This window comes from Nycticebus coucang, chromosome 1 (assembly GCF_027406575.1).
Source record: "Nycticebus coucang isolate mNycCou1 chromosome 1, mNycCou1.pri, whole genome shotgun sequence".
Lineage (NCBI taxonomy): Eukaryota > Metazoa > Chordata > Mammalia > Primates > Lorisidae > Nycticebus > Nycticebus coucang.
Window position 1 is genome coordinate 84,209,657 of NC_069780.1, and position 23,049 is coordinate 84,232,705.

The 23,049-nt window shown below is 36.0% G+C and overlaps 1 protein-coding gene across 5 annotated transcripts in view; it reads left to right on the forward strand.

The window, feature by feature from the left end:
• The window catches only part of GRIA2 (glutamate ionotropic receptor AMPA type subunit 2), a 161,996-nt gene that overhangs the window by 90,474 nt on the left and 48,473 nt on the right, over positions 1–23,049 (forward strand). For all 5 annotated transcript variants that reach the window (XR_008378766.1, XR_008378767.1, XM_053583479.1 and 2 more), the window contains 3 exons: positions 2,176–2,372; positions 7,310–7,363; positions 13,180–13,341. Coding sequence is in view for 3 of the 5 variants with exons in the window: in XM_053583479.1 (XP_053439454.1) it covers positions 2,176–2,372; positions 7,310–7,363; positions 13,180–13,341 (413 nt within the window). In the remaining 2 variants the exon portion in view is untranslated. The remainder of the gene's footprint in view (positions 1–2,175; positions 2,373–7,309; positions 7,364–13,179; positions 13,342–23,049) is intronic.

Sequence of the window (23,049 nt, forward strand, 5' to 3'; positions counted from 1 at the left end):
GAAGGCTTTAATTTACCTACAGTGAACGGAAATCATAGGCAGTCCTTGATAACTTTTAAAGTTTTTACCATGGAAAGTTTTCTTAAGAGGCGTGTGGTCTCATTAAACTATCTTTTAAGAAATTCATGTTTATTTATATCTTTTGTTAGAAGACTGGATGGAGAAAGTGAATTCTGTTGTTTTGCCAGAAAAGCATCACTTTGACTTCAGTGATGGTTCAATCTTCCATTCTGAAATAAATTATTTTTTCTTGTGCAACATAAGATATTCTAAATAACAAGACAGATCCTTTAAGCACTCGATCTAATTCCATTGATGACTTATATGTGCAATTTGTTTTATTTCTATCCCTCTTGTGCCTGCAAGTATTTAGAAGCAACTATCAAACATCAAGTTACTTCACCTGTAAACATTTCAGTATTTAGCGGGAAAAAATAATGATTATTTTATTTTCAAGCATAACCCTAATATCACTATCATACCTGAACAATAACAATAATTCATTGATAGTGTGTTTTTTTCCCTGTTTGAAGTAGAATTAAAATGAGTTCCATACATCACAATTGGTTAATATATCTTTAAAAATTTCTAAAATGTAATGCTGAGTTTTGCACAGTCTAGATTTTGATGATTGGAACACTGTGGTGATTAATGTATTATTTTATGCCATATATTCCCTATAAATTGGTAGTAAGATTTGGAAGCTTGATAAGATTCAGATTTACATTTGAGGCATAAATTCTCCCTAGCTGGTGCTGAGTATTACCATTTTGATGTGTGTGTCTCTGTTATCTCTCTACATCATTACTAGTAGTTGATGAATATTGCCATGATTTATTAATTCAGTAGATGTCACAAGTCAATGAAAATTTAAAATCTATACTTATCATCATTTAGTAGATGGAGTCATTCCAAAAAGAAAGACACTTTTAAAAATTCATTATTACCCTGAGTATAGTTTGTATAGGCAAGGCAGGAAAATTATTGTTTTGTTTTATTATTTATCAGTTTTCAAATTAATTAGTTCCTTAGCATCCATCAAAAGCAAGCAAATTTTTAAAAAATTATAATAATTTCATGGATTTAAGATATTTTATACACGTAACTCTTTTACAGTCATTATTTCAATTGCTATTCTAATTATCGCATCTTTATTTAAAGGGCTCGACTTCAAATTGAGTCCCATGTTCTTTGACATAAGGGTGAAGTCTTTAGAAAGCTTCCGTATTTCTGGTGAAGCCTACATTTTATGGATAAAAAGATACAATTATTCTTTAGAGAAAGATGCAGGCCTTTCTGGAATAGTTGAATTGATGTAAGAAACAAGTTTATGTACTGTTTCTTCAAGGGCTCAATTAAATTTTTAACTTTTTAGGAAAGTATCCACTACTTGTTGTCCAGTTCAGTCCTAAATGTGAACTAATACATGAACAATGAAAAATAATAAAAATTTTTGTGTCGTATGATACTATAAGTAAAGTTACTAACATTAAAATAGTCTTGAATTTAGGGACTGAAATAAGGCTGCCATCATCTAACTGCCATCATCTGGTTAACAGGTAAACATTTTCATATCTCTGGCATTATTTCCAATAACAAAAATGACATAACGTAAGGCCATAGAAGAAAAAAGATGAAAACAAAACTCCTGACTAAAAATCAATAGGAAAAAATATAACAGCCTCATAGAGATTATTGGCTCTTATACTCACATAAACTCACGAGGATTCATCTCACTGAAAATGTACTTACCTCCTTCAGGATTAAATAAATGATAGGCAGTCACATATGACTAAACAATTTTTTTTCCATTTCATAAGAATAAGAAATCTTCCTGATGTCTTTTGATTTCACTTAGACCAGAAGTATTAAAAACATTATACTTTCATAACAGCCAAAAGATGACAGCTGAGAGGGTTGAAAGAACGGGACACTATTTCCTTCAAACAAGACTCTGTGGTCAGAACAATAGAATTTAAGTAATGAGTTTTTGATGTGAAGCAGACATAAGCGGATGTTGATAAAGATTGTAGCTTTAACTTTTTATGAGGAGTCAACATTCCCTTAGTTGTACAAATATGCCAGCCTTAAATATATATTCACTGGCAATTTCATACCACAAATCTGAGTTATTCAAGTATCTTTATCAGTCATCATTTTTCTTTGCCTTCCTAGGCTTATCAACGCTGCAAGCTGTGCTAGATTCCGCTGCTGAAAAGAAATGGCAAGTGACTGCTATCAATGTGGGAAACATCAACAATGACAAGAAAGATGAGACCTACCGGTCGCTTTTTCAGGATCTGGAGTTAAAAAAGGAACGACGTGTAATTCTGGACTGTGAACGGGATAAAGTAAATGACATTGTAGACCAGGTCTGCCATTCTCTGTTTTCTAATGACACCAAATATAGCATATGCATGCCACGTCAGCATTTACGAGTATTGGTGTTAGGCGCTTGAACAGTAAGCAGTTTTTACGCTGTGGTTTATGTAGGATGCAGCAAAGATCACCAATTAAATTATCCCTGCCTTCAGTCAGTAATAGCAGATGGTTGTCAATAATGCCCACACACCTTATTAATCATTAAGTACATTCAATGTTTTACACGATAAGTGTTGCTATAAACATTTGCATTTCATATTTTGAAATGCAAATTTGAAATTTAATTCTGATGAACTTTTTAGTGTTAAAGAAATGGACATGTATAAAGTCAAAACACATCTCCATTCTAAGGGAAAAGTGAGGAATTCATGAATTTTTTGAAGATACCTGGATTATTTCAAGCATTAGCGTACAGCATGTCTCACTAAGCCTATATTATTGTATAAATGGATCTATGTCTCCAGAAAAACAAATATTTGTTTCTACAGAATATAATTATTTCTTTTACTAGGTGATGTGTGTCGCTATAAAAAACATTAATCTGTGAAATTAAAGTATGTAGGAAAGACACAAGCAGGTTGTGTTTGGTATTTGAGAAGTAAACGAGATGCATCTATTTATATTTAAAAGAGTAACACAGTAGCAAAGATACCACCTTGCTGCAGTTTAAAACCTTTCAGGTTAAGGCAATTACACAGTGATCTCTCTCCTAAGGATAAAAACAAAATGCACCACCTTTCACGAATAGGGGAACTGACCAGGGATGGTGATGATACAACTGTAACATCATGATTTATTGAGTTTTCCAAGCTAACAAATGTGTGTGTGTATGAATGTGTGTGTACACACACTTGGTGTTATTGACAGCCTGCCATTGGTGAGAAGCCTGAATGATAACATAGACAGTTCACACACATTTTGTATGTTGTATGTATAATACACTGTATTCTTACAGGAAAGTGAGTTATAGAAAATAAAAGGTTAAGAATCATAGGGAAGAGAAAATGTATTTACTGTTCATTAAGTGGAAGTGGATCATTATAAAGGTCTTCATCATTGTCCTCTTAACGTTACGGCGGCTACAGAGGAGAAGGAAGAGGTTTGGTCCTGCTATATCAGGGTGACGTGTACGTAGAAAAGGGATCTGTGTAGTTCAAACCGATGTTGTTCAAGGGTCAACTGTATGTAATGAACTAGCTGCAACTAGTTCCTTAGAATGATATAGGGCTGGAAATAACACAGTGGAGTATGATTTCTTGGCCTAAAGAGGCTTTGAAGAGAATTAGATTCATTAATTTATATAACACAAAACATTCTGCAAACATAAATGTTGATGAAATCCTAATTAATATATAATAATACAGGTGCTACCGCCTACAATGGGTTGCTCATGAACTATTGAGTCACTGAATAGAACTAACTTGCTATGAGAAAGAACTAAATGTTGGATGCCAGAGAGGTGAATAATTTCAGTAGAAAAATCTTGATTCCATCTCAGTGGATGATGTACAGGTTGTTCATAACCTGAAGGCTTCTTGTTCAAATATGAACCTCAAAAACTCATTTGAATTTCATAAAAACTTATCATTAAAAGCAAATTTTAATAATATTTGTTAGCCCTTGGTTTAAAAAATTTATGTATCCCTGACTTATCATTACAAATGCTGGTGAAAGCCTATATGAAAATTCCTCTTTAAAAAACTGAAAGAGAGAAATTCCAAAGGAAATTGAGAACACAATAAATTGGGAAGTGATGTTCTGAAGCAAATCTGTAATCATGGTTTTGTAAATGTCCATATGGATATCCATTAAAAATACAAAATATTTAGCACATGTATTCTATAAGCCACTCTTCAATGTATTAATGAGTGCTTACAATATGTAGTCTATTGTTCAACAAACATGTATTGAGGAAGTCCTTTTTTTTTCCCTAGAGTAAGGGATGCAAAGAAAGGCAAAGGAAAAAAAAAAACAGTGGTGTCTGTACTTCATGAAGGCATTGTTCAGAGGGGAAGAAAAATGACCACAAATAATACTACAATATTGTAAATTAAATACAGTGTGGTCCAGGAACATAGAGGGAAAAGTACCTATCTTAATAGGAAAGGGATCATCTTTGAAGGGCTCACATGGCTGGCTTGGACTCATTATTTTATTTGTTCAGTAAATATTCCATGAGTTTATAATGTTTACTGGACAGGAAGTGGATTGGATTCGAAAAAGCGCTGTTAAATAAAACAGGCAAAATGCTATTAAGGTGATTTAATGATATATTAATAAATATATTAATGATATATTTAAATAAATTAATATATAATTATAATAGTCAAATATACTATAAATGAAAAAACAGGATGTTATGGGATAGAATTGCAGAAAAATTACTTAGATTGGGACATTCTTCAAGGATTAGGGTTTACTAAGCAAAAAACGGCAATATGGTACTTTGTAAGGCAAAGAAACTCTACTCATTCACTTAATGTTGACAAGAAAGCAGATATAGGATGAAATTCTTTGTTTTCACAGTAGCTTAAAGGTTGTAATAAGTTAAACTGTATTTGAGTATGAGTATTTTATTTCCACTTGATAAAACCTCAGAGGTACTGATTTTTAGTTATGATTAGGTGGAAAATAGATTCAGCCATCAGAAAATATTTATAAATTAATGTATATTTTCTATATTTAATGCAATACTAGTTGTTACTATTGAGAAGAGATATGATGGGCCAGGCACAGGGGCTCACACTTATAATCCTAGCACTCTGGGAAGCCAAGGTAGGTGGATTGCTTGAGCTCAGGAGTTGGAGACCAGCCTGAGGAAGAGTGAGATTCCATTTCTACTAAAAATAGACAAAAAAATAGCCAGGCATGGTGATGGGCACCTGTAGTCCCAGCTCTTGGGGAGGCTGAAACAAGAGAATCACTTGAGCCCAAGAGTTTGAGGTTGCTGTGAGTTATGACTCCATGGTATTCTACCAAGGGTGACAAAATGAGACTCTGTCTCAAAAAAAAAAAAAAAAGAAAAAAAGATATGATGGTTAGTATGGCCAACATTAATTTTATATGGACCTAGGGCTAGTGAATTTTCATATTCATTCTCTCTCTCAATTAATACTGAACTCAAATAGGGACGACGGGTATCTTCATTTATAATACGTTTTCCTCATTCCCAGAAGGAAGGCATGGATGATCCAGAAAGCAGAAAGGAGAATGATCAGAGCCAACAGGTGTCAGTAGGAAATAGGAGGGACATAATCAACTCGGTTCAGCTTATGCTAATGCATACAGTGTTCTTTTCAGAACATCTTTTCTTCAAAGTTCAGAGGATTCAGTTTCTTTGAAAGGAGAAAAGGCAATTTAGTTGGGTTACATTAACACTCGGTTAGAAAATAATATAAGTTGAAGCTTCCTTCCCAACAGCTACCACTTAATATCAAAGCAGCATGTGGCAGAATCCTTTCCCAGATTTGTTCTTGATCTTTTACCTTCGTGTGTAGCTTTGGAGCACCTGACCTTGTCTGGGAAGGGGAAAAGTCAAGGTAGTTTTCTCCCATAAGGTAAATATTGTGCCTGAAGAGTTAGAAAATAACGAATATGATAGTAGAGAGAGATCTCCAAGCAGAGGAAATGTAATCTGCTCAATTAGGAGGTGATAAGAAACGTTTTCGTGAGCACAGAACAAAGACGGTCGGGGTGACCTGAGTGTAAACCCAGTTACAACCTAAGAATAGGGGGAAGGGGGAAAGGGAGGGGAGGGTGGGGGGAGGTGAGTAGAGGGGAGGGGATTGGTGGGATTACACCAGGGGTGCATCTTACAAGGGTATATGTGAAACTTGGTAAATGGTCTGTGAAGCTAGTGAATGATGCCCCATGATCATATCAATGTACACAGCTATGATTTAATAAAAAAATAAAATAAAATAATAAAAAAAATGGGAAAAAAGGAAACTGGAGAGCTTGTAAGATTTCTGGACTTTGTAGCATATTAAAATTTTTGCTTACCACGCAAAAAGCAGAAAGAAGCCACCAGAGCAGTTTAATCAGGAAAGTGAGAAAATGGTTTGAATTTTTGGCATTTCATGCTTTCCCTTGATAGCACTTTTTATTAATGATAGAAATTACATTTTAACGTCTATGTGCCAGGGCTACAACATGGTCTTTTGCCAACCGCTGCTCTTTTCATAATTGATATAAATCAGTAAAATATCAAATTGATTCAGTAATCCAAAACTGTTGTGAACATTATGAGGATAATCACTTGTTCCATGATGTGTTCATCTCACCATTGATTTTTGACTTAGATCAGTGGAAGAAAAATTAACTTCTTTCATATTTTGCTGTCTATAGCTGTAAATAATGTTCATTTGAACTAAATTATAAACCTTTCAAGATCCTTCTAATAGGAATTTTTTATATGTGTGTTATATACATAATAATTCTTCTATATGTTTATTATTGGTAATATTCTTTTAAAATTCATGTAGCACCATAAATTCTGAGTGTTTATCTTTGCATAGAGATACCTGAATATAAGGTCTCAGTTGTTACACAGTTTGAACTGTTCAGTGTTTCATAAAAAAGAGAAAAAGATAGCTTTTTCTGAAATAAATTTTTTTTCTGACTTGTTATGAATCAAACGTATTTTGATTTCATATTTTTTAAAATTTTGTGACTTTTTTACTATTGACAAAAATGAGGTAATTATTTTTATTTGTTGACTTGTGGAAAGATAATATTTATTAAGCATTAAAATGTATTATTATTTTTTATTAGTGAAATATTCTCTGGATTTGATAATTATATTTTATCAATAGTGACTCAAAAATGTAGATAAAATTTTATTTTTTTCCTGAATTGGATCATAATACTAGTACTTTACATTTATATTATTTGCATTAATTAAATAATTTTTCTTTATCTTGGACAGGTTATTACCATTGGAAAACACGTTAAAGGGTACCACTACATCATCGCAAATCTGGTATGTGAATTAGTTGGTATTTACTCTTTTACTAGATATGTTTCTGAATTTAAAAAAATTAAGTTTGAATGACCAGCATTTATCAGTGATCTTTTTAAAGATATCGTTTGATTATATTTGAAAGTAACAATTTTTTTCTGAATGTACGTTTTAGAATTACTTCCTATTTTATATTTTCTCAACAATTTCCCATTAACAAATGACATAAGAATTTGTAGGACAATATTTGACAAGTTTCATAAGTTGTCTTAGAAGGTACATTTTAAGAAAAGGAGAATTTTCAAAAGTATTTAAAGTTTAATTGTCCAAATGTATTTCTGTTTCTCCCTGTCACTATCTTTCATAAACCTTCTTGGAGTTCCATTTCTTAAAAAACTTTAGTATGTACAATATCTGAAATACACGCACATTTGTTAGATGGTGTCTTAGTGCAAAATTAAACCTGGAAATATGGCATATTGACATATCACATGTTATTTATTTCTGATTTCAGCTTGCTGTATGAATAACACAATGAAAATTGAATTCCTATAGCTAATTACTTTTTCATCATGATTCCTGTCAAAATAAGAGCGACTGAAATAATAGAGTGATTAACTGTATTTGTCTCTTAAGTATCATTGGAGCCAATTTAGAATGTTCCCTTAGACATTTCTTTTTTCAAAATAGTTTAGGCTTTTACTATTGCAAAGGTCTGTGTTCTTCACATAAGTGTAATGGGACGTGATTGAGGACCACTCTTTCTTCCACACCCCCATCCCATACAACCACAAGAAGAAAAGATGAGGAAAAGAGGAGAGAAGTACAAAGCTTATGCTAAATAGTATTATAAGACTTCAAGAGGTTTTAACAATAAACAAGTGTAGATTTATTTCTTGATTTCTGTAGTATCAGATTGTCACATCAGAAAACATTCTTCCTAGGAGCAACAGAAAGAGATAAAAACAAAACAAAATGCACAGCCTTATAGCTGATAAATATCGTTTTCACTAGAAGGTGGGATCAAGAACTTGGAATATTAAATTTTAAAGCTAAATGCTATTAGGAGGAGTTGGTTGTTCAAGAAGAAATTTCTGTTTGGCAATGAAATGGCTAACTACTGCAGAAATTCCCCAGGATTTTCCCTTCAAGTGTATTAAGGAGACCCTAAAGGACTCCCTGGGGAGAAGGAAGAGTTAAAGTAGATGAAGCTCTGTATTCAGTCCCTTCAGAGCCACATTATGTGCGGGAACAGCCAGTCCCCTGTGAGAATCGTGCCATTTGATGAACAACACAGAGCCACATTGAAAGCTGTGATCTTTAAAAACGGCCAGATGGAGAAGATTATATTGGAACATTGAGAAATAATGACAGAAGGTGGCTCATCAATTTGAGAGCTGATATCTGATTCTATAAAAAAGGAAAGAAGTGTCTGAATGACCAAAGTAAAAAGAAAAAAAAAAAAAAAAAGCAAGTTCATGCTTCTGGGGGAGAAACCTCCCTAAATATTCTGTCTGAATTCAAGTTCTGTTTTTCCTTTTCTGAATACTTAATTTTCCTCACCATATGGAACTTCCAGTGAATCAGTAAGTTAAAAAATCTATATAGTGTAGCAATTTCCGAGAATTTAGAAAATGCTTGTAAATTTCACTGACATTGAAAGTTGAAGAATACCACCAGAAGTTGAAGGGTTTCAATCCTCCAGACTCTTGACTGAGAATGCCCTTTGTCCCCTGTGCCATGTCTACTGAGTGCTGGAGTTGGTGGTTATGACAAAAAAAAAAAACAAAAACCTTAAATAACATTATTGATTAATTTACTGGGGAATTATGGAAAGCTTGATAAGTCTCCTGAAACACAGGCTGTGATTAAGTCCCTGCCAACAGCATTTAAAAGGATAACCTGTATATAGAGTGATGACAAAGTGGTTTTAAAAGGATTCTTTTCTTATTTCTCCAAAGTTATTACTCTCATAGATTTACCTCTTTAAAAAGCTCCTGCTCATGATTTTACATGTTTATATGCTAAAATTTTATATTTTTATAGACTGGTAACGCAGACTTAACTTTTATTTTAAAATTCTGCGTATAAAACTCCGGGAGTAGTCGTGTCAATTTTAATTTGATAAGTTGTATTGTGAACTCTTGGCCTCTCCACTGTGATTGCTTCTCGCTTTCTCTTTTTTTTGTCCTTCTTTTCATTTTTCTTCTATAAATGGAAAAGTTTCAGAGAAAAGAGTGACTAAAATTTAGGAAAATGCGGATCCTTACTGAAGCCAACTTAAAATCTTATTCAAGATTTCATTTGAAGGTGTTGTTTGTAATAAAACTGCAGTAAAATGACTGTAAAGGAATAAAAGTTATATAAAATCTTAAGGAACCAGAGAGTAGGAAAGGAAACATTAGCAGATGCAGAGTCAACAAATATTTTTCTGGGCCCAGAGCAGATGACGCCTGAGTTCGTGGCATAGCAAAGAGAATGAAAATAATACCAGAGGTACGTGCAGAGAGAGACACAGGCAAGGGGCGAGCAGTGGGAGTCGGTCCGGAGAGCCAGAAACCACAGAGAGCGGGACTGATGTGTGCAGCTAAAAGCAGGAATCTCTTGTTGGTTTCGATAGACGCAGAGCCTGACACGGGTGTTCATGTACACGTCATTGAGTAAGTGTTAGGAGCAACCTGTAAGGGAGTGAGGGAAGCAAGAGAGAATGAATAACGGGCTGTGTAAGAATTGGTTTCAGGGGAGACCTGGATTCAGTTTGATCCCATGGGGTGCTCTGTTACATAAACTATATGTCACTCTTTCAACATGAGGCAAGGCAGAGGGGTTTTGTACCTAGGTAGGAGTTAGTCTTTGCCATTGACCAGGGGTTACGGGCAGGTGGCTCTCATTGTCCAGAGGCAAGTCTCTGGGAAAGGTTATGAATATGCAGCATGGGCCAAAGGAGAGGGAGCACAGGGAGGGCGGAGGGGAGGAGACAGGAAAATCAGCAGCACCTGTAAAGAGATTCTAGGAAAGCCGAGCAGTCACTCAGAGAGCCTGGTACCAGGGACTTCCTTCAAAGGCAAACCAGGTAATGATAAGCCCTGGTCCCTAAATATCCACTTCTTCTCTCGATAATACTTCTTTTTACAAAATATGAAACAGAGAAGTTCCCAAGACTCAGGGAATAGAGCTAAAAATAGGGCCACTAAGAGGAAGTCTCCATCTGGTATTCTGAAGCTCCCTTCCTCCATCCGCCATTCTATTCCTAGAATTTAGCCAAAGCTATATAGGTATGCAGGAGAATGGAGATTCTAAAGAAACTGAATAGTCCATGGAAAAGAACTCTCGACAGGGACAAAGCACACGCTAGTCACCCCACCTAACCATCTCCTTTGCAGGGTAGCGTACTCGCTAATGAGCCTGGTCCATGCACATAGAGATTCCAGCAAACATTTTGGTGTCTTAAATGTTTAAGCATAGCTTGGCATTTGAAAAAAGTCTTTGCTATGAAGGATGCAATGCAAACAATGAACAGAAATGGGGCAGGGAACATTAGGAAAGTGTTTCAAATTGTGATTAATATCTACAGAGAAATCAGGGAAAATACTTTGTTCATAAACAAGACAAAATGGTACTATAAAAAGAAAAATTAGGGAATAAGAAAGAACACTGTTTTGTTTCCTACACTAACAAGTTAAATGAATTTGAAAATAGCTGAGAAAATCTTCCAGATGATACATGGAAATGACAGAGCAATACAAAAGAGGGAAAAATAAAACTTGTAAGGGATGCGTGCATTTAATCTAAGAGTTATGTTGCCTTAATAAATGACATTCTGGAAAGAAAGAAGAGTGAAAATAAGGGAATGAAAATGTTAAAATTTGAAAAAGATTCTAGTACTGAATGACAAATATGCCCATTGAGGGCAGACAATAAGAAAAGAAAAAAAATTCATTGAGTACATCATCATGGGATTTCAGAAATAAACAGTAGATATTGAAAGTTTCTGACAGGTGGGCTGGACGTGGGAAGCAGATCACACATAACAAATAATTGGTAATAACCTTTTTTAAAAATAAAAACAATGGCCAATAAAAGTCAACAGGCCCATGCCTTCAGATTAGGAGATTTCTAAGTTGAGATTTTATACTGAGCCAAAATACTAACCAAGGTTCAGGCTGAAATAAAGTTATTTTTCAGACATGCAATGTCTCAAAAATTAACCTCCATCTCCATTATAGGAGACAGTAGCAGAAGAAAGTAGTAAATAAAAAAATAGAAACATGAGCAATGAAACAGGGTATTCCACTTAGACAAGTAAGTGGTGATGGAGCACCCCAGAGCTACAGCTGGGGAGTGGATGGAAAAGGGAGCCGATTGAGACTGCAGCAGTCAGAAGGGGGCCCCCAAGAAATTAATATTGCAGAAGAAAATTCAAATGAAATACTTCATACCTATGAATATTTTATTTTTAAAACAGCTTTACTCATAGACAAGAAAGTGTTCATGGAAGAACAGGAAAAAAAATAAAGCTAGGGATCCAGACATCTCTAGTAATGAAAAACTGAGGCAAATATGAACTAATTTCAAATATGAAATTAGTGTTCAAGAAAGAAAATGCAATCTTAGTGCAATTTGGTTTTGCTGTGAATAACAGAGCCACGAACGTTTGAACAGAGAAATTGACTAACGTGGCAAGGAGACATATCGTGGTCATTTGATGATAGCAAGTCATCTGGCATAAACAAAAACTCAATGGAGCTATCTAGAATTGATACGAAAGAGCAATAAAAGTGTGTCATGTAATTTCAGAAGTAAATTCATAAAAAATGAAAATATTGAAACTGAGTGCTTCATAGCAGCCTTAAATGGACTAGGTGGACTGGAACAGAGAATCTGTGATTTTTGTTACTTACCTTTTTACACTATTTACATTATTTTGATAAAAATAAAAGCCAAAATTTTGAGCCAATAAAAACATATTATTATTATTATTATTTTTTATTGTTGGGGATTCATTGAGGGTAAAAACATATTATTTTTAATATTAAGAAAAATGAAAAGATTCTCCTATATTTGGGTTGTAGAGATTTATATTTAATTCAGGATGGTTTTAACATTCAGGTACAATAATAATTTAAGAGTAACATGAAAGGTGAAAATATTTGTAATTGTTACACATTGAAATTGTCATTTTATCTTTGACAGAATATAATATATAACATTCACGTCTGCCCAATATCTAAAATCAATGTAAATACCACATGATAGCTTAGTAATGACTGCATTCATTTTAATATGGCCTGAGAAACTGATTTTTAAAAAATTTAATGTAGTCCATAAAATCAGTTTTAGGCTTAATGTGAAACTGTTTAATTACTCTCAAATAATTATTGGCCATTTAGTACCTTCTATCCTCATATGGAAGACCTTTATGTCACCTGAGTGGATGATCCGTTTAAACAGACTAATTTGCTTACAAGGTTATATAGCTCTTGGAGGTGGTGCTCTGTTCTAGAATTAAGAAATAAACTCAGTCCTATCTAGGGAAGATTTCACAATAAAATGAAGAAATATTATGTAAGGAGAATCATGGGTGTTTCGTGAGATGATCAACCAATAAATATGTATTGACTGAGAACCCAGGATGGCACCAACATGACGTGAGGTGCTGGTGAAAAACATTGGTTGTTAAATACATGAAACTTTTCCAAACATTTCATGTAGGCTTTTTATCTCTCATATGTCCTGTGAAATACATAAAACCATAATGCATGGAGTTCTTTGGTAAATGTTAAGTAACCTTCAGTTCCCAAATAAAAAGCGTGACTGTGTCTGTGTTCTGCGTCTAGGGCTTTACAGATGGAGACCTGCTCAAAATTCAGTTTGGAGGTGCAAACGTCTCCGGATTCCAGATAGTGGACTATGATGATTCCTTGGTGTCTAAGTTTATAGAAAGATGGTCAACACTGGAAGAAAAAGAATACCCTGGAGCACACACGACGACCATTAAGGTTTCCTTTTTTTCTGGCTTTTTTTCTTTCTCCTTTTCTTGAGGGGAAAGAAGGGTCTTGAGAAGGAGGAGAAAATAACAAAGGGAGTGAAGAAAATAGTTCCAAGTACGATGGATGCATTGATGGCTAAATATCTTTTTCACATTTCATTTTTTTTTATTGTTGGGGATTCATTGAGGGTACAATAAGCCAGGTTACACTGATTGCAATTGTTAGGTAAAGTCCCTCTTGCAATCATGTCTTGCCCCCATAAAGTGTGACACACACCAAGGCCCCACCCCCCTCCCTCCTTCCCTCTTTCTGCTTCCCCCCCATAACCTTAATTGTCATTAATTGTCCTCATATCAAAATTGAGTACATAGGATTCATGCTTCTCCATTCTTGTGATGCTTTACTAAGAATAATGTCTTCCACTTTCATCCAGGTTAATATGAAGGATGTAAAGTCTCCATTTTTTTTAATGGCTGAATAGTATTCCATGGTATACATATACCACAGTTTGTTAATCCATTCCTGGGTCGGTGGGCATTTAGGCTGTTTCCACATTTTGGCGATTGTAAATTGAGCTGCAATAAACAGTCTAGTACAAGTGTCCCTATGATAAAAGGATTTTTTTCCTTCTGGGTAGATGCCCAGTAATGGGATTGCAGGATCAAACGGGAGGTCTAGCTTGAGTGCTTTGAGGTTTCTCCATACTTCCTTCCAGAAAGGTTGTACTAGTTTGCAGTCTGGTCGAGCTTTACATCTATTACTCTTCATTACACCTATGATAATTTACAACAAATAAATTCATTTATTTATCCATTTGGCAATTTTATTGAGAGCATGCAGAACCAGGCACTTTGGTGGTGAACAGAAAGACAGGGTCCTGTCCCTGCTTATGGTTTAGTGGAGGAAGGACAGTGAGAAGTAAGGGAGAAACAGCGCTGAGAAACACAGTGGGCAAGACCACCTTAAATTGGGTGCTCGGAGGGGAAGTTTTTAGCTCAGACCTGAACAGTAAGGGACAGTCTGACTGCTGCTTGGAAAATTAGGTTTGCAAATGAATTAAAGAACAGTAGATTTCAATTTATTCCTAATCTTCACAAAACTTATTTGTAGATGGTTTAGGGACTCTGGGACACTTTTAAAAGAAGATAAATATTTCAGCTTTCTTTAATAATTGAGAAAATGGTTTATGCAATCAAACAAGTAAGGCTTGAATGTTAATTACAGTGCAGCGCTCAGATATAACATTCCCCAGACTCATCTTTGTTCTTCATGGATCTGGACAAATCGAAGTCTTCACTCGTTTATTTGATGTATTTTATTGCATGTATGCACATCTAGAAGTACTTCTAAATAGGAAGTGTTTCTGCTGTGGGTAGGGAATTTTATTTTTTTCTTGTGTTGGTAACCTTACTGAGCAGATCTGGAATTAAAACCTGGGCAAACGTGGGCTGAGGATTGAGTGGGCTGAAGGATGAGGCGATGTTCATATTAATTATCAAACTAGAGATTTGTGAAAATTAAGCACATACGTTGAAATAATTCTCCAGTGCATAAGGATTTTGTTGGCTTGTGTACTATGAAATGAAGTGCGTCGCTTCCAGCTGGGGTAGTGCATTTTCATTGCTCCCACAGTCCTGTCTGCTTAGCCATCGGAAAGTGGTTGTTTGACCATAAATTTGTGTCTGGTTCTAGCTAGACATTCTTGTCTGGTGTTCTCTGCTTTTCAGTGTGTAAACAGATCCTTATTTTTTAAGGCAGTTTTAAGAAGCATCAATAGTAAGTTGAAGACTAAGCCCTTGTCATTTTTTTTTTTTTTTAACTAGGCAACTTCCTATTTGGTGACTTTGATTCAGATCTAGCATTTATACTGTTTGTGACATGTAACAAGGCCTTCATGTCTTCATGCAAGCAGGCTTCTGAGAAGGCAAATGAATACCTGCACCCTCAGTTAGTCTCAGAGGGTGTCTCTGTGCCTAATGGAGGCCTAACTGCTGGTCCCATTCTGTGGGTGTTGAGGCCCCCGTCCATTCAGAGATGGTGACCGTATGATCTCTGATGACAGCACATGTTCATCCTCACATGGAACCAGCATGCTGCCCTCTGCGAGAAGGATGAAAACAAAATGAAACTGTTTTTCTCCTAGAAGTCATGGTGTTATTGAAATTCATGTGTCTTGCATCAAAATGTGCAGTGTATTTGGGTGTGAGAGATCTTTGGCAATCCACTGTTAAAGTTGTTGCCAGATGTCACTCTGCTGGGGCCTGCCTGGTGACCCTTCTTACCCCTCTCACCATACCATTTCCCCTCCAGAGCACCTCCATTTTTATTGCCAATTTTCAGAGAGATCATTCTGGTCTTTCATTGTGGAACATTGCAAAGAACATAGTCTATGGAGTTTAAAAACTTAGGGTCTGAGTAACAGTCTGACTCTGGGTCCAGTGTTCCCATCTGTGCAAAGCAGCAACAGCTGTTCATTCTGCAAAGATTAACTAACATTTACAAAGAGCACAGCTTTGGAGACATAGATGCCCATAAAGGCTAATTTCTTTTCCCAACCCTTTCCTAACATGAGAAAATTTCAGCCAATTTCAAAAATCTATTCCAACTTTAACAGTTTGTAAGCCCCTGACTTCCACTCAAGAGGCATATTTTATGAGATCCTTGAAGCTTGATAAAAATGACTGAAACTCTGTAGGGAAAATACATCCAGGTGGGAATTCATCCTAACATGGTTTGCTCATGTACCAGAGGGCCAGAAACTGACTATAAAATGAGAAATGAAAAATGTATGAGTCCAGCTTTTGAGATCCTAGTCTAATGGAGGAGAGAAATATACCAATAAATAGTGTAATAGGGAATGACACATGTAAAAATGTGCCAGTTCCCTGCATATGATTAGGAGAATGTGCAGAGGGGAGATGAGGAAGGCTTTCTGCAGGAGAGATGCCTAGTCAAGGCCTTGCACATGGCTGAGCAGGAAGACAGGCAGGGGAGGCTAGAGGAGCAAAATGGACTGGGACTCAACTCAGTGCAATGACACGACAGACTCAGGAATTTATACATTTATTGCTTCTGCAAGAACTTAAATGTTTGAGACCAGTGAGGGGTCATGTTGTTAGCAGATATAAGAGGTAAGATTATTCAACATCAGTTTTGCTTTCATAGGCAGAAGAAAGAAGGAAAAACTATGCATAGTATAGGGGACTGCATATGTGCGAAGCATTCTCTAGATGTAAAGCAGGAGCATGCTCTCAGTACGTGATCTGCTTAAGGACAGGAAGCAAAATTATCTCTCATGCGATTACTTCTGGTGAGCTTGTTTCCTTTGATGTTGTCTTACGCGTCATCGACTGTGTCAGGTACATTGCCTGAGAATTTAAAATCACATTTACTACTCTATAGTAAAGACTAATGCTATTGGCATAAAAGCCTATGAAAGTACGTCTCTTTACATCAATTTCTTTCCATGGGTGTGCTTTGAAATTATATAAATTGTATCAAGTTATTGGAATAATAAATAAATTATTGCTGTCAAGGGTGTGCAACCTACAATCCAGGGGTCACGTGAAGATTATTTGGAGGCCTGTTTTGCTTACCTGTGGTGTTGGATATTGTGAAAATTAGCTACAGACACTTTTTTTTTGCTCATCGTCTTTCATTAGTATTTGTATATTTAGTGTTCGGCCCAAGACAACTTTTATTTTTCCAATGTGTGTCAGAAACAAAAAAGGCTGGACACCCCTGGGAGGTCTTCCCTAAAGGTTAAAGCAGCTTCCACAGTTTTGTGAAAATAAATTTTAATCAGTAAACACAAGTAAAACCTTCAAGTATTTATGTTTAAAATATTTTAATAACAACCAAGCATAAATTGTAATGTTCAAATTTCTTCATAATTATATACTATACAAAAAAATAAGCCTAGAGTCATGGTACTGACATTTTAAATCTGATCATTTTCCACTAATTTGGTAATTTCATTTATTAGTTTATTTTTCCATTTGACATATATTTACTGAGCTTCTACTCTGGCTCTACTCTGGCTGGCGCTGTTCTATGTGACAGAGAAAATACTTAGACACCAACATTTAACTTTATATCATTGATGGAAACTGTCCCATGGCCAACTCAAATCTATGTATTCAAAACTGAGCTTTGGTTTCCTACTACCTCCCCTCCTCAGCGGGCTTCCTTGTGCCGTCGGTGGCAACTACATCTTTGAGTTATTGCTTAGATCGGAAGCCGGAACACGTCTCTGCCTCCTCTTTCCCTTGTAACCCACATTCAGTCTAACAGAAATTCCTGCGAGCTCCACCTCACTTCTCACCACCCTCTGGGCAAGCACCCCAAATTCAACCACCATCGTCTCTCTGCCCAGATTCATGCAGTAGTCACCTAAACACGTTGCCCTGACTCCACCCTTGACCCTACTGTCTTCCATCTCTGTGGTCCTTTTAAAACATACATTAGACTGTGTTGTGGCTCTGCCCACACCTTCCAAAGTCTCTCTGTTTTGCTCGGTGTAAAAGCCAATGTCATCCTGTTGGCCTACAAGGCCCCATGTGTCTTGTCACTCAGTCACATGAGGCCTCGGCCTCTGGGCACTGTCCCACCTGGCTCATTCCGCTTCAGTTGCAGTGATCCCCTTCCTTTCCCTAACCGCCCCAGGCGACTTCTAGTTTAGGGCTTTGCCCTGGCTGTCTGGTCTCCTGGACTCTTCTCCCTTTAGGTATCTGCATGGCTAGGCCGCATGCATGCCTTAGATCTCTGTTCAATGCCGTCTTCTCAAGGAAGATAGAAGTAGCCTGTTTCAAACTGCAGTTTCTTCATCATCACCCTTGTCCAGATCCCGTTTCTTCTCATTATTATTTTCTGGAGTCCTGTATTTATAATTCATTCATTCATTTCATTGTTAATTGTCTTTCTCCTACTTGAAAGCAAGTGCCATTTTTTTGATTATATTTTCGCTGATCAATCCTAAGCTTCTAGGACAATACTGAGAACCTAGCAACTATTTAGTAGAGGCTTTTTGAATAGACAAACAGAGGGAAGCAAAGATGCGGTGGTCCTACTGAGAAGTAGGACCTGGTTCTGGAAGTAAGCAAAAGCTTCATGGAGGAAGCAATGTGTGACTGGCGACTTGAAGGAGAGGTAGGAATTAGGAGAAAACCTAAGAACACTGGCTCCAGATATAGGAAATAAGGAACACAAGGTCTCCAATGGAAGGAAACTACAAATTTTTCCTTAAGGCTAGAGTCTGGACAAAAGCATTTGGAGGGAATGTTGAGAAATCATACTTCAGAAATGTGCAGGAGCCAGATCCTGTGTGCCCTGATGGCACCCCGAGATTTTGTTTAATTCTGAGAGCAACAGAGAACCCATGCAGGAGGGCTGGTTATGGTTTTGATATAGGAAGATTACTGTGGCTGCCCTGGTGACAAGACATTGCAGGGAGTACTGTGGAGGCCAGGGAGCTGATGGAAGATATTATGAACTATGTCTGGATCATGGTTGCAGCCTGGGGATGGAAAGAAATAGATTTGTTATATCGGCCATTTCTCTTAATGTCTTTATTAATGCAAAATCATCATCTATATATAATATACTGACATATATTCAGTTTCAAGATTGTGGATTAAAAATCAGACTCTGAAAGGCACTCTGCCTCATTTGTTTATTTTATTTCAGATTAATATGAAGGTACAGATGGTTAGGTTACACTGTTTTCAATTCTAAGGCAAAGTGGAAGCTGTAATTGAGCTCTTCACCCAGGGATCCCCCTGAACACCCTCGCATTGTGCACATTAGGCGAGATCCCGCCAGTTGCCCTCCCTCCTCTAATCTGCCTCATTTATATCTTATTAGTCTTAAATCTAAAAATGGTTTGCATCGTCAGCACACAAAATAGATACGTGTAGACATGAAGAGTAATGAACTATAAAATATCAAATTATCCAAAGAAAAAATATGACATTTTAAATATGACTTTATTTAAAATTCTGCCACAGCATTTATTGTGTCCTTTTGTTGAGCTGTGGTGGAGAAGTAGTGTTATTTTACTTGATAAAATGCCAAAGTGACAGTAGTCGTCCGATCTGACCCAGAATCATACCTCGATTAACAGGAAAATAAAAGTAGGCATTTTGCCTTCCTCAAAAGCAATTTCCAAAAAAAGACAAAGTAAAAGGTTGCTACTATCTAAAAAATAATTTACAAATGTTTCCACTTTTAAACAGATTTTTAGTATTTTCAGTATCTCCAACAACTCGGACGATATGACTGTCCATTCTACCTTGTCACATAATAACTTTTGTTTGACTTTTGAGCCTTTAATGTCCTGTTCGTGTTAATGAATTCAGCAACAATTCATGACTGACATTTACATAGAGCTATAAGTGATGGCTTTCCCACAAGAATCTCGTTTTCCACTGGAAAGGATTTAACACAGAGAATCAAACTTCCTTAATTACTGTCCTAGGAGACTTATTAGGCCTTCCAAAAATAGCATCATCTTTTTCAGTCTAGTAATTAGCATCATGCATTAAAAAGTACCCTAGTGGCCTAATCGAATTAATTCTACTGCTCCAGTGTTTTAACTGACTAAACTATAGCTGGCAGGTTGGCATTGACTATTCCTAATATTAAAACACATTACCTACTGGGTGGTACCTTTGGCTTAAAGGAGTAGGGTGCCAGCCCCATATACTGGAGGTAGTGCGTTCAAACCCGGCCCTGGCCAAAAACTGCAAAAAACCCCCCAAACGAACAAACAAAAAATAAATGTTACCTACCACAACCTAGAAGCTTGACGTGTTTGTTTCCTTATATTTTAGAGTTAAAAAATTGTGCATGTGACTGAAATAAATCCATACATTTCAAAAATTAACATTGTGAAAGATACATATTTTTCAAAAACTAACTGAAAAAGTATAGTATTTTATACCATGAAAAATAAAAATGGATTATTGGTATTTGTAATTATACTATAGGATATCTGGGCTCATATCTCATTTCCACATTTCTTTATCTGTAGAGGGAATATGTGTGGTTGATCTCTAAGATTTCTCCCAAATCTCTATTACTATGATTATGTGAAGTGTTAACTTAGGCACTCAATAAAACATGCATTAACATTTGTAACTTTTGCTGAATCTTTGACACTTCAAGTGGTTCCTTCATCTCTCAAAGACTGTAGTAACTTGCAGGAAGATTTGATCTCCAGGTGCTGGAACTGAATCCTAAATTACCCTTCAAAGATATGCTTCATTTTTCATAGATTATAGAATGTCAGAAAGTTTTGCCTATTACACAATTTCTAAGAAGTGGGGAGAGTTAGGGAAAAGCATTTATGCAATCAACAAAATAAAAGCTCTTCCTTTAAATCTTTATCGATGGATCAATCAAAACCGGACAGGGTTTCAAATTAAATGCCTTGCTTTAACTGTCTTTTTTCTCTATGTTAGAGAATATAACCAGTTTTCTCTACAAATTTAAATCCTTAAGTAATCTAAAATTTCTAAATATGACAATCTTGGACCTTATGTAAGATTTTTCAGTCAAAACCAATTGCCAGTGTAGGTAATTTAGGTAAAGATATATTGTTTTTAATGTATTCCTTTTACAGGAAGACTTTTTCTTCACAGTAGATTAAAATTATTTTTATTATTCATAGAGAATAATGAGGAATGTTAATTTTGGTTTCTTGCCAATGCAGTTCCCTTTTTACCCTTGGAAAATGTGATACAGCTTGCATGCTTGCCAAGGATGTTCAGTTTTTATGAAGATTTTATGCCTTTATTCACTGAAATTTCAAAGGGCACATGTTCACAATGCCTTGCAGTAAATTAAAGATGACCTTATCACAGACAGCTTTTCTCCAGAAGGCGGACTGGAGTTGAATTTGAAATTAAGACAAGTGAATAATTTTAAGTTTGGAATGTATTTAGCATATTGTTCTTTTTCCAGTGGCATTATTTGATTTCTTGGTCCTTTCTGGAAATGTTTTTTTATTATTATTTCAAAGTTTTACTGGGTGCGGATTTTTTTTTGTTATATGGTTTATGGTGCTTGAGTTATGGTTATAAGTGTACCTGTCACCCAGATAGTGCTCCCTATATCTGCTAGGTAGGTTTTCACCATCCCCTCCTGCCCCAGGTCCCCCTTATTGTCCTCTGTTAAGTTTTACTTCCCCTCTGCACACACACGTGCTCATTGGATAGTTACAATTTAATAGTGAGTACATGTGGTGTTTGTTTTCCCAGTCAGGGGTCCTCAAACTTTTTAAACAGGGGGCCAGTTCACTGCCCCTTAGACCATTGGAGGGCCAGACTATAGTTTTAATAAAAAACTATGAACAAATTCCTATGCACACTGTACATATCTTATTTTGAAGTGACAAAACAAAACAGGAACAAATACAATCACACCGCCTCATGTGGCCTGCGGGCCGCAGTTTGAGGACCCCTGTGTCTTCAGTTTCATCCAAATTATTGCAAAAGGCATATGTCATCCTCCTTCATAAACGAATAGTACCCATGGTGCACGTACACCCCCTTTTGTTAATCCACTCCTGAATTGATGGGCTCTTGGGTTGATTCCACATCTTTGCTATTATGAATTGTTCTGCAATAAACATTTGATTGCAGGTGTTTTATTTGATAAAATGACTTACTTTCCTTTGGGTAAATATCCAGTAGTGGGATCTCTAGATCAAATGGTAGATTGATTTTTAATTCTTTGAGCAATCTCCATACTGTTTTCCATAGAAGTTGTACTAATTTTCAGCCCCACCAACAGTGTATAAGTATTTCCTATCTCTTTGAATCTATACTAATATCTATCATTTTGGGCTTTTTAATAAAGGCCATTCTGATTGGGTAAGGTGATATCTCATTGTGGTTTTTATTTACCTGATGATTGGTGATGTTGAGCTTATATATATATATATATATATATATATGTTTATTGACCATTTGTCTATTTTCCTTAGAAAAGCTTCTGTTATGTCTTTTTTCTCACTTTCTAACGGGAATAGATTTTTGACCTGCTGATTTGCTTGACTTTCTTGTCATTCTGGTTATTAGCCATTTATCAGATATATAGGTTGGGAATATTTTTCTCCCATATTTCTCCCATCCCTTTGCTCCGTTGATTATTTCCTTGGCTGTTCAGAAGCTTTTAAATTTGATCAGGTCCCATTTATTTATTTTTGTTGCTGCTATTGAGGAAGAAGAAATAAATCTTATACTCCATGGTCGTCCTGAAAGTGCAGCAGACAGCTGCAGAACTCGGCCTCCACAGATAAGAAAGAACTCGCAGAACTCAGCCCCCAAAGATAAGAAAGAAGTCTTAGAGATACACTAAACAGGAAAAGCCTTCAAGGAGACTATGTAACAAATAACATCATGGTAGTTTCCTGAAAATAATAGTCATTAACTTTTTATGACTTTTTTGCCAGCTGAATAAAAATTTCTGATAACCTAACATCTGTAATTGTAACTCTATATATGTCTTGCTAAAACAGTATAAAAGAGCTTAGTGAGAACGACACGGGGTGAGGGAGGAACTCAGTGCTTTAACGCATGGTTAAATGCTGGCCTGCTGAGTTCCCAGCCAGCTAATAAAATTCCTGTCCCTATAATCTTTAGCGAGAGTCTCTTGGTTTTGATTTGACAGTCCTGGTCCAACAACACTGTGATTGCCATTGGGGTCTTATTCATA